Source organism: Neofelis nebulosa, chromosome 8 (assembly GCF_028018385.1).
Source record: "Neofelis nebulosa isolate mNeoNeb1 chromosome 8, mNeoNeb1.pri, whole genome shotgun sequence".
NCBI lineage: Eukaryota > Metazoa > Chordata > Mammalia > Carnivora > Felidae > Neofelis > Neofelis nebulosa.
In genome coordinates this window covers 96,531,109-96,545,497 of record NC_080789.1, presented here as the reverse complement: position 1 = coordinate 96,545,497, position 14,389 = coordinate 96,531,109, and the positions used below count along the sequence as shown (strand labels likewise).

The 14,389-nt window shown below is 35.3% G+C and overlaps 1 protein-coding gene across 3 annotated transcripts in view; it reads right to left on the bottom strand.

Moving 5' to 3' along the window:
- LRP6 (LDL receptor related protein 6) overlaps positions 1-14,389 on the bottom strand; it is a 181,722-nt gene that overhangs the window by 16,648 nt on the left and 150,685 nt on the right. For all 3 annotated transcript variants that reach the window (XR_009265896.1, XM_058743646.1, XM_058743645.1), the window contains exons 16-18: positions 8,691-8,900; positions 5,806-5,931; positions 293-529 (exon numbers count right to left, since the gene is read on the bottom strand). Coding sequence is in view for 2 of the 3 variants with exons in the window: in XM_058743646.1 (XP_058599629.1) it covers positions 293-529; positions 5,806-5,931; positions 8,691-8,900 (573 nt within the window). In the remaining variant the exon portion in view is untranslated. The remainder of the gene's footprint in view (positions 1-292; positions 530-5,805; positions 5,932-8,690; positions 8,901-14,389) is intronic.

The following is a 14,389-nucleotide window of genomic DNA, read 5'->3' as shown; positions in this document are numbered from 1 at the left end:
CCTATTTTGCTCTACTCTGTAAAGAATTAAAGAATTCTATCTATGTGCATTTCTAGATACTAAAAAAGTTCTAGAGAATTTATTTGCTCATTTTTTACCACGTTAAAGGTTAGTAGTGCAAAGAGGAAAATGTGAAATTATTTTACATTGTAATAAATTAATCCACTACTTCAGAGCTCAATGGAAACAAGGACTACTTACCACTGAGCCAAAGCAATACTCTGAATTTCAAACAACTGAACATTAATGGGAAAAAAAGACTACACAGCCAGGCCCTAGGAAGTCTGGATACCTTCACAGTTCTTCTCATCTGACTTATCCTGGCAGTTTGCATCTCCGTTGCATCGGAGGGCACCATCGATACACTGCCCACTGGCACACTGGAACTGGGACTCCGAGCATACAGGGCAATTGAGCTCATCACTGTGGTCTTCACATTCAGTAAACCCATCACACCGCCAAGCCACAGGGATACAGTCAATTTCTCCGGTGAAACAAGTAAACTGCTGAGGAGAACATGTTGGGGGTTCTTCAAATGACCAAGGGGGAGGGGAGTGACAGAAACACAACAGTCACACAAAGGTACAAACACACCTAGTGAAGCTCATTTAATATTAACATGCGCAAAACACTTTTTAATAAATAAAGTTTGTAAACTATCCCTACTAATCAGAGAAGAAGTACAATTTTTACACTACCACATTTAGATTCACTAACTTGCAAAAACTATAAGGCAGAAGTTTTCTCAAATTTTATAACTCAAGTAGGATTATTTGCAATCCATTATAATCTGACACATAATTTAGGAATAATCACTATAATCACCAACCTTTAAATATTTTAAAGTTAGGGAAAGCACTTTGAGTTGTAAACTCAACCCAAAATGGAACACCATTTTAATTTTAATTTAAAAGAACTGACAAATAAACTACAGTTATTTACACTTGGGTATTTGGCAGGAAGTTTTTAAAAAATGAACCAGTGAGCCTGTTACTTCAAGGAAAATAATGGCAAAATCATAACACTGTACTTTTGAAGCATATTGTAACAATGGAGCTTTCAACCAGAAATTATAATTTTGGACAATCTGTATCTAACATGGTAAGTTTGACAGATTCCCAGTACTTAAAAGTTTTTTCTTTTTTAATGTTTATTTTTGCGAGAGAGAAAAAGAAGAGAGAGGAGAGCGTGGGGGAGGGGCAGAGAGAGAGGGAGACAGAGGATCCAAAGCAGGCTCCACACTGACAGCAGAGTGCCCGAAGCGGGGCTCAAATCCACAAGCTGTGAAATCATGACTGGAGCTGAAGTCAGACACTTAGCTGACTGAGCCACCCAGGTGTCCCTAAAGTTTTTTCTAATGAGACTGGTAGTGAGATAAACATGGGGTTTTTGATACTGAATAATGAAATTCATCAAAATCTGAAGATCTGGGAATTTTTGGTTGGAATTCTAATATTTCCAAATGACCACAGTGTAAGGTTACAAAATCAGGTCTGGGTAAAATATCCAATTAGAGGACAAAATAGATCAGTGGATTTTAATTTAAGAGAGTATGAAAAGTTCACATGGTTTCAAATTCCACATTGCAACTAAATCTACAGTAAACTACCACTGGTCAATACCTGGTGTAGAATTCAAGATATATGTATAATTATTTTAAAAGACTATTATTATAGTTTTCTATTTTCCAACTACATTTCAGGCTAAATTTCCTCATATATTTCAACCCAAACTACATATTACAACAGATTGAATGCAGAAGTAGACATGAGAATCTGGCCTAACATTAAAAGAGATATACAAAAATGTAAAAACAATGCCACATTTCTCACTAAAATTAAATTACTTTGCTTCAGAAAATATTGTTATAAATTTTAAAAAATAATTTTTAAATATTTATGTATTTGAGAGAGAGAGAGAGTGCACGGTCACAAGTGGGGGAGGAGCAGAGAGGAGAGACAGAATCCCAAGCAGGCTCCACACCATCAGCGAAAGCCCGATGCCAGGCTTGAACTCACAAACTGTGAGATGACCTTACCCAAGATCAAGAGTGGGGCAATCAACCAAGTCACCCAAGGGCTCCAATATAGTTATAATTTTCTTAACAGGTTTAACTTTAGAACATGTAAGCGCTTATTATTATTATTTTTAACAAATTTTTTTAAAGTTCTTGGTTTTAAATTCTACTACAGTAAATATAGATAAACATAACCCATGCAAACACAAGCTGTTTGGGGCCCTTTTAATTTTTAAAAATGTAAAAGTTGCTAAGGCCACTTTGAGAATTGCCATTCAAGCCCAATTTCCTTGTTTTGCAAATAAGGAAACAGGCTCAGAGAGACTAAGTGACTGCCCAAGGTCATATAGCTTCCTACACAAAGGGATAATTAAAAATAAAACATAGGACCAAAAGGACAGCCTCTCTAGTTTTAGCTCATTGCCTTTATATCCCAGGCTCCTGGACTTCATTTAAAACCTTCTCTCTTAGTAAATTCTCTAGATAATGTAACTTTGTTAATATCAGAAAACCTCTTATCTTTAAAGTAGAGAATACTGGGGCAGCGCCTGGGTGGCTCAGTCAGTTAAGGGCCTGACTCTTGGTTTTGGCTCAGGTCATGATCTCATGGCTTCATGGGTTTAAGCCCCACACTGGGCTCTGTGCTGGCAGCTGGGAGCCTGCTTGGGATTCCTTCTCTCCTCTCTCTCTGTCCCTCACCCACTCATGCTGTCTCTGTCTCTAAATAAATAGACAAACAGACAAAAAAACTTTAGAGAACACTGCAAATTACAGGTGAACATTTTACATGGGGAATTTGAAGTATTATTTATAGAGGGAATTTGAGCCTATTTTGTATCCAGCACTATACTAGATCATGTGGAGAATAAAAATAGGCAAAATAGGGTCCATGTCCTTAAAGAGCTTATAATTTAATCTGGGGCTAGGAAGAGAAAGAGACTAATGAATATAAAACAACATTACTCTGAACTGTATGTCAGGCAAACTGTGGTAACAAGAGTTACAATTCAGAGAAAGGGGGGCGGGGACAATAATGGCTAGTGAAGGTTTAAAGATCATGAGAAGACACTCCTTGAAAAATAAGACTTAGGACGGCATGCAAGAAGAGAACTACATCTTTGAAGTACCGCAAGTAAAGCCACAGAGGCAAAACAAAACAGAACAAAACAGAACATACAACAGTGGTCATCAAACTCTAAACAGCCAAACGAAAGTAAAGAGAGAAACGAAAGGAGACAGGTAAGATGAGCTCAAATGAAAACACATCTTGAGGGTCAGGAATTAAGATTCAGTGTTTCATTTACCTCCACTGTATAATCAATGTTAAATCACACACACACACACACACACACACACACACACACACACACACTTTCTTAAAGATTTTAAGTAATCCCTACACCCACCATGGGACCTAAATTCACAACCCTGCGATCAAGAGTCACACCAACTGAGCCAGCCAGGCGCCCCCGCAAAAAAAGTTGTATACAAACACTGACTACGGTTTTATTCTTAAGAACAGAAAAAATGAAAACAATTAAAATGTCGGGCGCCTGGGTGGCTTGGTCGGTTAAGCGTCCGACTTCGGCTCAGGTCATGATCTCACGGTCCGTGAGTTCGAGCCCCGCGTCGGGCTCTGTGCTGACGGCTCAGAGCCTGGAGCCTGTTTCAGATTCTGTGTCTCCCTCTCTCTCTGCCCCTCCCCTGTTCATGCTCTGTCTCTCTCTGTCTCAAAAATAAATAAACGTTAAAAAAAAATTAAAAAAAAAAAATGTCACTCAACATGAGAAAAAACTGTGGCATATTATCCATTGAAACACCACTCAGCAATAAGAAGAAAAAAACTACTGATACATTCCACTATATGGTTGAATCTCAAAAATAATCTCAAAAATATTAACCAAGAGAATCAGACACAAAAAGAATACATACATCGTTATTCCTTACATAAAATGCAAGAACAGACAAATCTAAATTATGGGGATAAAAATCAGAATAGTGCTTACTTCTGGAAGAGAACCAGCTGGAAAAGGGCTCCAGGGTACTTTTCTTAATGACACACTGTATATCTTGAGTGTTGGTAACCCATTTGTTAAAATGCTTTATTAATGTAATACATGCATTTAAAAATTTTAATACATACATTGAAAATAATCACAAAATATGACGAAAAAAATCAAAGTTCTTTTAAAAGACATTTTCTCTAAAGAAAAATTTCTTTAATGTTTATTTTTGAGAGAGAGGGAGACAGAGTGTGAGCAGGGGAGGGGCAAAGAGCGAGGGAGACACAGAATCCGAAGCAGGCTCCAGGCTCAGAGCTGTCAGCACAGAGCTTGAGGTGGGGCTTGAACCCATGAACCTTGAGGTCATGACCCGAGCCAAAGTTGGATGCTTAACCAACTGAGCCACCAAGGCGCCCCTAAAAGACATTTATTTTCTAAATCGAAGATGGTATATTTGACTCAATTTTATCTATGTTATCATTACATAAAGGTAAGCATTTCTAAGATTTGCCTTAGTAGAGTAATAATAATCTAGCACCTTGATATGGAAACATATCATTGCTCTTTTTTTTTATTGTGGTAAAATATATGTAACAAAGTTTACTATTTTAACCATTTTAAAGTACGTGGTTCAATGACATTAAGTACATTCACATTATTGTGCAACACTTGTTATTCTGAGGGAAGACACTTCAAGAACCAGAGCTTAACTTTTACTGTGTACATATTTGATCTCCCCAACTAAACTGTATGCTCTATCTCAAAGATATTCAAATCTCCTGTAGTCTGAGCAGAGTGCCTCACAGGTGCTACTAAATACATGGTTATTTACTTATTTTTTAAAGTAAAGTTAGAAGAATAAAATATTTTTATAACATCTTAACAACTTTTCTGAGTGTATAAACCAATCTTTGTTTACAGAAACATGTATTTAAGTAGTTGTTGTCATAGCAGAAAACACCATTAAAACTTTTTTTTCTACTTGAGCCAAATTTTGGCTACATTTTTACATGAGCTTATGGTCATAATGTTTAACAGCTGTATAAACTCAGTTATTTAACCTAATTTTCCTATCATTAGAAATTAGATTGCTTTCAGATTCCTGCCACTGTAGAGAAAGAACAGTCTTTTTCTTTCAGTTGAATTAATTTAGAATTATCCGCAAGAAGATTATTTCTGAATCAAGGGAATGAATATTACTATGGTATTTAATGTTACCACAATATGCTTTAACAAGGGAATGTACCAATTTGTTAATGCTCTCATGAATGACTGAACGAATTTCACTACAACATTATTGTAGTGATATCTTAAAAAAATTTTTTTGCTAGGTAAATAAGTAAAAACAATAGGGAACTACCAATAGATTTGAATAAAAGAATATTCTTTTCACTGGATACATTCCCAGCAATGATACCTAAACTTGGTAGAATCTAGAATTCAGTAGATGGAGATTATAGGAGGTAGAATTAATTCATTTCGTTACTCTCTGGGGTGAAAAAAGCTACTTTATTATTAGGAAATACAGTCATTCACAAGATGAGTTCCCCTCCCCTCAAAAGGGCACTTCCTCCTTAGTCCCAAGATTAGGTTACACTTACTACCTGTCATGATGGATTCACTCTCCGAATAACCCAGAAGGCTAGGATGACGCAGATGAATGGAATACAAGTGACTAATCAAGTTAGGAGAAAGAGCAATTTCACTGACAATTCACAGAATGCTAGACAGTCATGGAACATGTTAAGTGGCACTTGGCCTTGCACAAGAAAGTAATGTATTTACCTCCACATGATAGCTCATCCTGAAGCAGAACCAAGTGCATGGGGCAAGAGCACCTTGTAGTACCATCTCCTTTTACAAGACAAATATGTGAACAGCCACCATTATCCTGAGCACAAGGGTGCTGTCCTGAAAAAAAGAGAAAAGAAAAGAGAAAAAGGGAAAGGGAGGGAGGCAAGGAGGGAGGGAAGAGGAAAAGAGAGAAAGGAAAGTAAGGGAGGGAGGGAGGGAGGGAGGGAGGGAGGGAGGGAAGAAAGGAAGACAGTTCAGTCAAAATCTATTTATGAACTGCCAAGAAAACCAAATGTAAAATTACCTCAGATTTTAATTTCACTAGCAGTATAATTCCTCACCCTAATCCCTACAAAAAATTGCAAGAAAATGAGAGCAATTTTAAAATGCAAAATACGTGTATTTAACCACTGTCTTTAAATATTTGTATCTAAAATAAATTTGATTATTGAAACTAAAAACATTGTTAGGGAGAATGCAGAAACCTGGGTTTTTCTATTTAAAATATAAAAAGTCTTCTAAAGATTTTAACTCAGAAATTCTACCTTTATAAAAGATGATTTTACTTAAAAACTGTATTCTTTTAATGAAATATAGAAATAGTAAAATACAGAAAATTAGAGTTGTTATATTAAAGAAACGTAAGTTCACATGGATTGCAACCACTCAGAGACAATAAAAACTATTTGCTTGATCAACTGCAAAAGGTAACTTGCAATGTTACAAATGTTTAATTTCCTTATTTTTAGGTTAAATTAAACTAATACAAAGTTAAGCAACTTTTCAAAGTCTGTCTCACAAATTGTATTTAATAGAGTTGCTTTCAATTTTCTACTTAGCCTGTGTTAAAAGTAACTTGACATCTGTCATCAAGATACCAGCATCTAAAGTAGCCAACCATTTATCTTCTGCCTTCTCAGTAACACATCACCCCGCTTTCAGTGTGTGTTGATGAGACTGAAAGTCAGCTATCTATAAATGCGAAGATGTGCTATACTATATAGATGTCTCAAGAGAGACATCAGTCATACTGTGTACTAAAATGCACAACCTACATAGCACAAACTTTATTCCATGACACATTTGATAAAAATCTCACTCTCTTTAATGTTATTAGAAATTGGAAAAAAAGGGTTTTGCAATTATAAAACCATATTTAAATGTTGATTATAAAAAAAACATTCCCCCTAAAATTCTGAAAATCTCCATTGAGATTTTCTGCAACAAAATAATCATTTGTCAACTGAATAAACAGCTTAGAAATTATTGCCTTTTTTATTTATTTTAAAAAATTTTTTTTAATGTTTATTTATTTTTGAGAGAGAGACAGAATGCAAGTGGGTTAGGGGCAGAGAGAGAGGGAGACACAGAATCTGGGTTCCAGGCTCTGTCTGAGCTGTCAGCACAGAGCCTGACGCGGGGCTCGAACTCACAAGCTGGAGATCATGACCTGAGCGGAAGTCAGATGCTCAACTGACTGAGCCACCCAGGCGCCCCTATTGCCTTTTTTAAAAATGTTTATTTTTGAGAGAAAGCGTGAGTGGGGAAGGTGCAAAGAGACGGGGACAGAGGATCCAAAGTGGGCTCTGGCTAATAGCAGAGAGCCCGATGCAGGGCTTGAACTCACAAACTGTGAGATCATGACCTGAGCCAAAGTTGGACACTCAGCCGACTGAGCCACCCAGGCACCACGAAATCATTGCCTTATTTCTATTAAGTGTTCAGCATTAAGTCACATGTCATAACTTAGAATGACAACAATTCTAATTCTCAAATACCCTGAACTTCTAAAAGTTCAGGAACAGTGACAACATAATGAAGACCTGAACAAGCAAAGGTGCTCTCCTTCTGCTATTCTCCTCTCATACTCCAGTTTGATTTGAAAGCATTGTGCTGAGAAGTTAAGGAGTTTCAATAACTCTCTCTTTTAATATTTCATTTAACATTAGCATTCCTGGTACAATCACATAAAACCCAGAGTAGTGATTGCTATGAGGGGTCTTTTGATACTAATAAGAAATTAGGGCAAGATGATGAGCCATATTAAAAAGTTTCCAGTAGGATTAAAAAAAAAAAAAAAAAAAATTAGGGGCGCCTGGGTGGCGCAGTCGGTTAAGCATCCGACTTCAGTCAGGTCACGATCCCGCGGTCCGTGAGTTCGAGCCCCGCGTCGGGCTCTGGGCTGATGGCTCGGAGCCTGAAGCCTGTTTCCGATTCTGTGTCTCCCTCTCTCTCTGCCCCTCCCCCGTTCATGCTCTGTCTCTCTCTGTCCCAAAAATAAATAAAAAACGTTGAAAAAAAAAAATTAAAAAAAAAAAATTATGGGTAATTTTCTAAGCTGACAACTGAAAAATTTACGCAGGAGGAAAAAACAAACACTTGTTAATCACAGTCTTCTCTAAGTTTATTTCAAAAACTTCTGAAAATAATTTTTAGTTTGTTTCTGCTTCATAAGGTTATTCCAAGATAACTATATTCATCATTATATAATTTTTGTTTTAATTCAAACTATGGGGGCACAGGGAACAAAAGAAATACATACTTTATACCAGTATTCTTCAAGGGGCTTAAGGTGAGAAAGAAGGCATGCAAAGAAGAGTCTGCTGTATCTGGGGCAATTTTTGAAAATGAACAAAACCATTGCTTTCCCCACTCCTATTTTATTGGGAAATGATGTTTTAATTTGAATAAGTTCCCAGATGAGTTTGATGTAAGGTTTTAAAAACACAGAGTTTAAAAATTGGCAAAATTAAAAGTGCACAAAAATCTGTTAAAAAAAAAAAAAAAGGTAAGACACAGAAGAACATCTTAATTCCATCTTAATCTCTTACAACAAATATGAATCCTGCAATTAGCAGTATGTCATCAGCACTTACTATATTCCTGTAGGTTCAGCTCCTTTACTGCATGAATGTCACTAAGCTGGGCAATTCGAGCCTGGACTTTGGTTCTACCCTCTCGACCTGTCATGTCAATTTTTTCAATCATTTGCTGCTGCTTGTCAATCCAATATAGCCAGTTTTCAAACACAGTCAGTCCCACAGGCTGCAAGATATTGGAGTCTTCTAATACTATCCGGTTGGCACCTTGGAAAGGAGAACATTCAACAGCAATGATTCATGTGGTTCAAGTCATGCATTCAATAATTACTGACTGAATACCAGTTAGATTCTAAAAGTACTGAAAAGGAAAATATGGTAAGTAAGCTCTTTACCACAAGAATTAAAAATCATTCTGAGAAGATATATATATCAGAAAACAGATTAGACACTTAAGTACAAACAAAAGCAAGTAAGTGCCCAACACACAGTAAATACTTTAGTTCATAGAAACATGGACAAAAACTTAAGAGTAGTTTTCAAACATTTTTAAAAACCAAATTCTATTCTTCAAATTAAACTTTATGAAAAGGCTTAACATATAAAACAGATAAAAATGGTACTTCTCTGGATAAAGCAGAAAAAAACAAATCAAGAGCAACAAAACCCTGAAGAGCAGGATGCTTTTGATGGGGGCAAGGCATTCACAGAACAAAAAAGAATCCCTGGAAATTAAATATATGAAAGCTCGAAAAAAATCCAACAGGAGGGTTTGAAGATAAATTGGAAAAACTCTCTCAGATAAAGAGATGGAAAATAAGTGAGAAAAATACTCACAACATCTGAGGAAAAATCAAGATTCAACATCTGAGTAAAAGTTCCAGAATGAGAAAACAAATCATTAAAGAAACATTAAAAAAAAAAAAAAACCTTTCTAGAACTCAAGATGTAAGTTTCCAGGGGTGCCTGGGTGGCTCAGTCGGTTAAACATCCAACTTCAGATCAGGTCATGATCTCACAATTCGAGACCCGTGTCTGGCTCTGTGCTGACAGCTCACAGCCTGGAGCCTGAAGCCTGACTCGGATTCCATATCTCCCTCTCCCTCTGCCCCTCCCCTGCTAATGCTCTGTGTCTGTCTGTCTGTCTGTCTGTCTCTCTTTCAAAAATAAACATTAAAAACAAAAAAAAAGATGTTAAGTTTCCAGATACAAAGAACTCACCTAGTAACGAGTTCAATGAAAAGAAAGAAACAGAAGAGGGAAGACAGGGAGGGATCACACAAAGGCATATTATCATTAGATTCTAGAATATTTAGGAAAAAGAAAAGATGTTAAAAGTTTCTGGAGGGGAAAATAAAGGATCATATACAAATAGTTGGGAATCACAATGACATGAGATGGTTGAAGACAACAGAGTTCTTCTGCCTTCAAAATTGGGAGATAAAAATAGTTATGAAACATGAATTCTATACATATCCAAATTATCAATCAAATGTGAGGGGAAAAAATTCAGACAAATAAATGAAAAATTTTAACCTCCTATGAACCCCTTTCAAGAAATAATAGAGGATGCATTCTACCAAGAAAAAGAAATTAGCCAGAGACATGGAATCCAGTCAGGGTTCAGCACCAAGGAGAAAGGCAGGTGCATTCCCAGGATAACGGTAAAAGGAAGTTGGCCTAAAAAAGCAAGCAAATCCAGATTGGAGCAAGATGATAAAGAAATTCAAGAGGTATGCTTTCAATTAAAAAGAAAAAAGATGGATTGCTTGATCCATCTGTATGTACTGAAATAATATTTACATTAGACAAGATTAACTTCAGGGGGGAAAAAAAGCTACAGAAGGCAACACAGTTAAAGGTAATATTTTCATAGCCATAAATAACAATTAAGTATGAACTTAAAAATTACGATATAACTACCCTGGGAGGATAGGAGGAAAGTTCATATGAGTATTTTGGCCTTATATGGTTTAAGACAGCAAAATCTTTATCTTCTATTAAATAAGTCAACTTGTGATGTCTAAAATTGAAAAATGGAGAAATAGCAGCTTTAAGCAAGTTGTTTTAAAATAGATGCCTCAGAGTGGGAAGTGAGTATGTAGGAGAACAGTAGACTTATTTTCTGTTATAACTGAGTATAAGCATTTGATTTCCACAAATATTTACATGTATTACTTTGATGAGATTAAGTTAAAAATAAGAAGAAGAATGAATAAAAAGGATTAGTTGTGCAAGGATGGTTTCAAGTGGACCACTGAGAAAACAAGAGCTGTCAACAGTGTCACTGTAGAATCCCAGACGTGATAAGGACCTGATCTACTTTGATGGCAGTGATAAAAGGGGAAGTAAAACACTGGAACCAACAATGAAGGTACGCTTATTTATTCAACAAACTACGCATGTACTAAATGCAATCCAGTGTAAAAGGCTCTGTGGCAGGCTCAAAATATGAAGCAAAAAGAGATCCCATGATAAAAGTGTATGATTATCTGTGAATATACAAGCAAGGAAAAAATAAAACTACCAGTTTCACACTAACCTTTTTCAGAAAACAGAAAAAGAGGAAACGTTTTATGCGGTCAACATAACCTTGATGGCAAAATGCCAAGTACACTATAAGAAAGGAAAATTATAGGGTAATCATTCTCATGAACACAGATACAAACCCTTAAACAAAACATTAGCAAATCAAATCCAGCAATATATAAAAAGGAAAATGTTATCATGCCGAGTTTGATTTATTCTAGAAAACTAGGAACAGAAGGAACTTTCTTAATCTGATAAAAATGTTATCTACAGAAAACCTCAGCAAACATAATACCTAATCATGAAGTATTGAATGCGTTCCTCTAAATCAAGAAAAACAAAACAAAACAAACACCCAAGGATTCTATTGTTCTATTCAACATTGTATTGGAGGTACCAGTCGGTGTTATAAGGTAACAAGGAAAAAGTACTGCAAAAGAAGAAATGAAACTTTCATTATTTGTAGACAAATGGTTCTATGACATACAAAATCATAAAGAAACCACAAATAAATGAATTTAACAAGGTCCCTGGGAATAAGCTCAATATAGCAGGAATGGGAGAAAAAGAAACTATGTCTATATTCCAGCCATAATCAGAGATTAAAACATTAAAAATTTAGAATTACCACTAGCTTTACCACTAGCATTCAAAAGCTTCAAATACCAACGAATAACTCTAGTGAAGATGGGAAAGACCTCTACGAAGAAAACTATAAAACACTGAGGGAAATTAAAGTTCTAAAAAAATGGATGGATATACCATGTTCATAGTTTGGAAGACTAATATAAAAATAATTCTCTCTAAATTGACCTAAAAATTCAAAGCAAACCCAGTCAAAATTCCACTAGGTTTCTTTCATTCTTGGTGGAAACTCAGAGGTAGATTCTAGAATGTATATGGAAATGCAAAAAAAAAAAAAAAAAAAAGCAACAGCCATTGTGATGAAATACTAAGGACGAACATTGCCAAATAAATTTGTTTATAACATTATAACGATTAAGACAATAAAATACCACATAAGACAAAGTAACCAAGGGAACATCAGAAACAAACTCACAGAAATACAGTCACTTCATTTACAACAAAGGTGACATTAGAAAATAGTGGAGAAAGTATGGTCTTCTCTAAAACTGGTGTTAAATAGTAACATGAAAAAAAAATTTTTAACCCCTACCTCACCCCATGCCCAAAAATAAATTGCCAATGGATCATAGATCTAACTAAGAAAAGTTAAACAGAAAAATTTTAGGGAGTGCCTGGGTGGCTCAGTTGGTTGAGAGTCCGACTTCGGCTCAGGTCATGATCTCACAGTTCGTGGGTTCGAGCCCCGCGTTGGGCTCTGTGCTGACAGCTCAGAGCCTGGAGCCTGTTTCAGATTCTGTATTTCCCTCTCTCTCTGCCCCTCCCCTGCTCATGTTCTGTCTCTGTCTCTCAACAATAAACAAAAGTTAAAAAAAAAAATTTTTTTTTAATTTTTAGGAACAAAACCCATAAAATCCCTTTGTAATTTTGCAGTAGGCAAAGGTTTCTTAAACAGAACATAAAAAGTACTAATCATAAGGGGGAAAATTAGTAAACTGTACTGCACTAAAATTAAGAACTTTTTCATCTAAGGACACTGTTGGAAGAGTGAAAAGGTAAATCACAAATTGGAAGATTTATGCAACATATACCCTCCTCTATAGAGAAAAGTATAAAGATGTACTAAAAATTATCAAATAAGACCTAAACAAATGGAGGGATCCATCACAGTCATGGATGAAAAGACTGAATTTCTTTAATATGCCAATTCTCCTCCAATATATATGTAACTTGATAATGGATTAATAGTCTGAATAAAGAGTTTTTAAAAATCAGTGATAGGAAAAATATCAATAAATAGCAATTCACAGAAGAAAAAAAATGAATGACCAATAAATTAATATCAAACAGGGAAATGCGAATTTTGTTACTGAGATATACTTTTAAACTACTGCAATACTAAAAATTTAGAAGTCTAACAATACCAAATACTAGAGGGACAACTCACACACTTCTGGTGGGTATCTTAAATTGATATAATCATGTTGAAGAGCAATCTGGATATATCTATTCAAGGTGAATATATACATAGCACATTAAATAGCAATTCTACTACTAGGTTCAGGCCATTAGAGAAATGTTCAAATATGTGCACAAGAATATTCACTACAACATTGCTTTTAATGCTAAGAAACTGGAAATAGCAGTTGAGACAGCAAAATAGAGAAATTATAGAATGATTCATGTAATGAAATACTATTTAGCTTGAAAACAAATGACAGAGTTTTGGATCAACAGGGATCATCTCAAAACCACGATATGTCTGGAAAAAAGCAAGTTACAAAAGAATACACGATACTATTTATATTAAACTTAAAAAGTGAAACAAAAGTTCAAATATATGTGTAATGTGTATGTATGGCAAAAGACACACACACACACACACACACACACAGCAAAATATGCATGATGAAGAAAAACATCAAAAGTTACCTTAAGGAAAAGAGGGAGGAGAATAGAATTGGGGATGGATATGTAAGGGCTTCAAAATTCTCTCTGAAGTATTGTCTCAAGGACAAGAAATAGTTCAAAAGCAAAAATGGCCCAAAAAACTAAGATTTAACAAAGTTGGATGATAGGAACTCATACTTTCTGTATGCTAGAACCATTTCATAATTAAGGGTAGGGAAAAAAAAGGCATTAAAAAAATGGAAGTTAAATTAATAATGATAGTGTTTTTGGATTTTTTCTTTTCTAAACTGTCTTTAATGGACATGTGTTAATTTCATAACAAAAAAACCATGATAAATGTAGAGAAAAGGAAAGAAGGCTAATAAGACTAATAAGAGTTAAAACACTGACATAAATAACTATTATTCAAATTAGAGGTGGCATAAAAGATACAGGTGAATAGATGAGGGAAAGAATATTCCATGTGAGGTATGTGTATACATATGGATAAATGTGTGCATGACTGGAATCAGAAAAGGCATAATGGAAGGAGGCATTTGAACCTGAAAAGAGAATATTTTCTAGTTTAAGAAAGTTATAAATGTATTCAAACATATAAAATTCAAGTGATACAGAAATACTCTCAACATATTAGTATGCTAGCCTTCCAGACCTTCCTCAAGGTATATCTGCTTGCCTATTCCTTGAAGAAAATACAAACATACCCATGTGTTTCTTAATAGTATACCTAC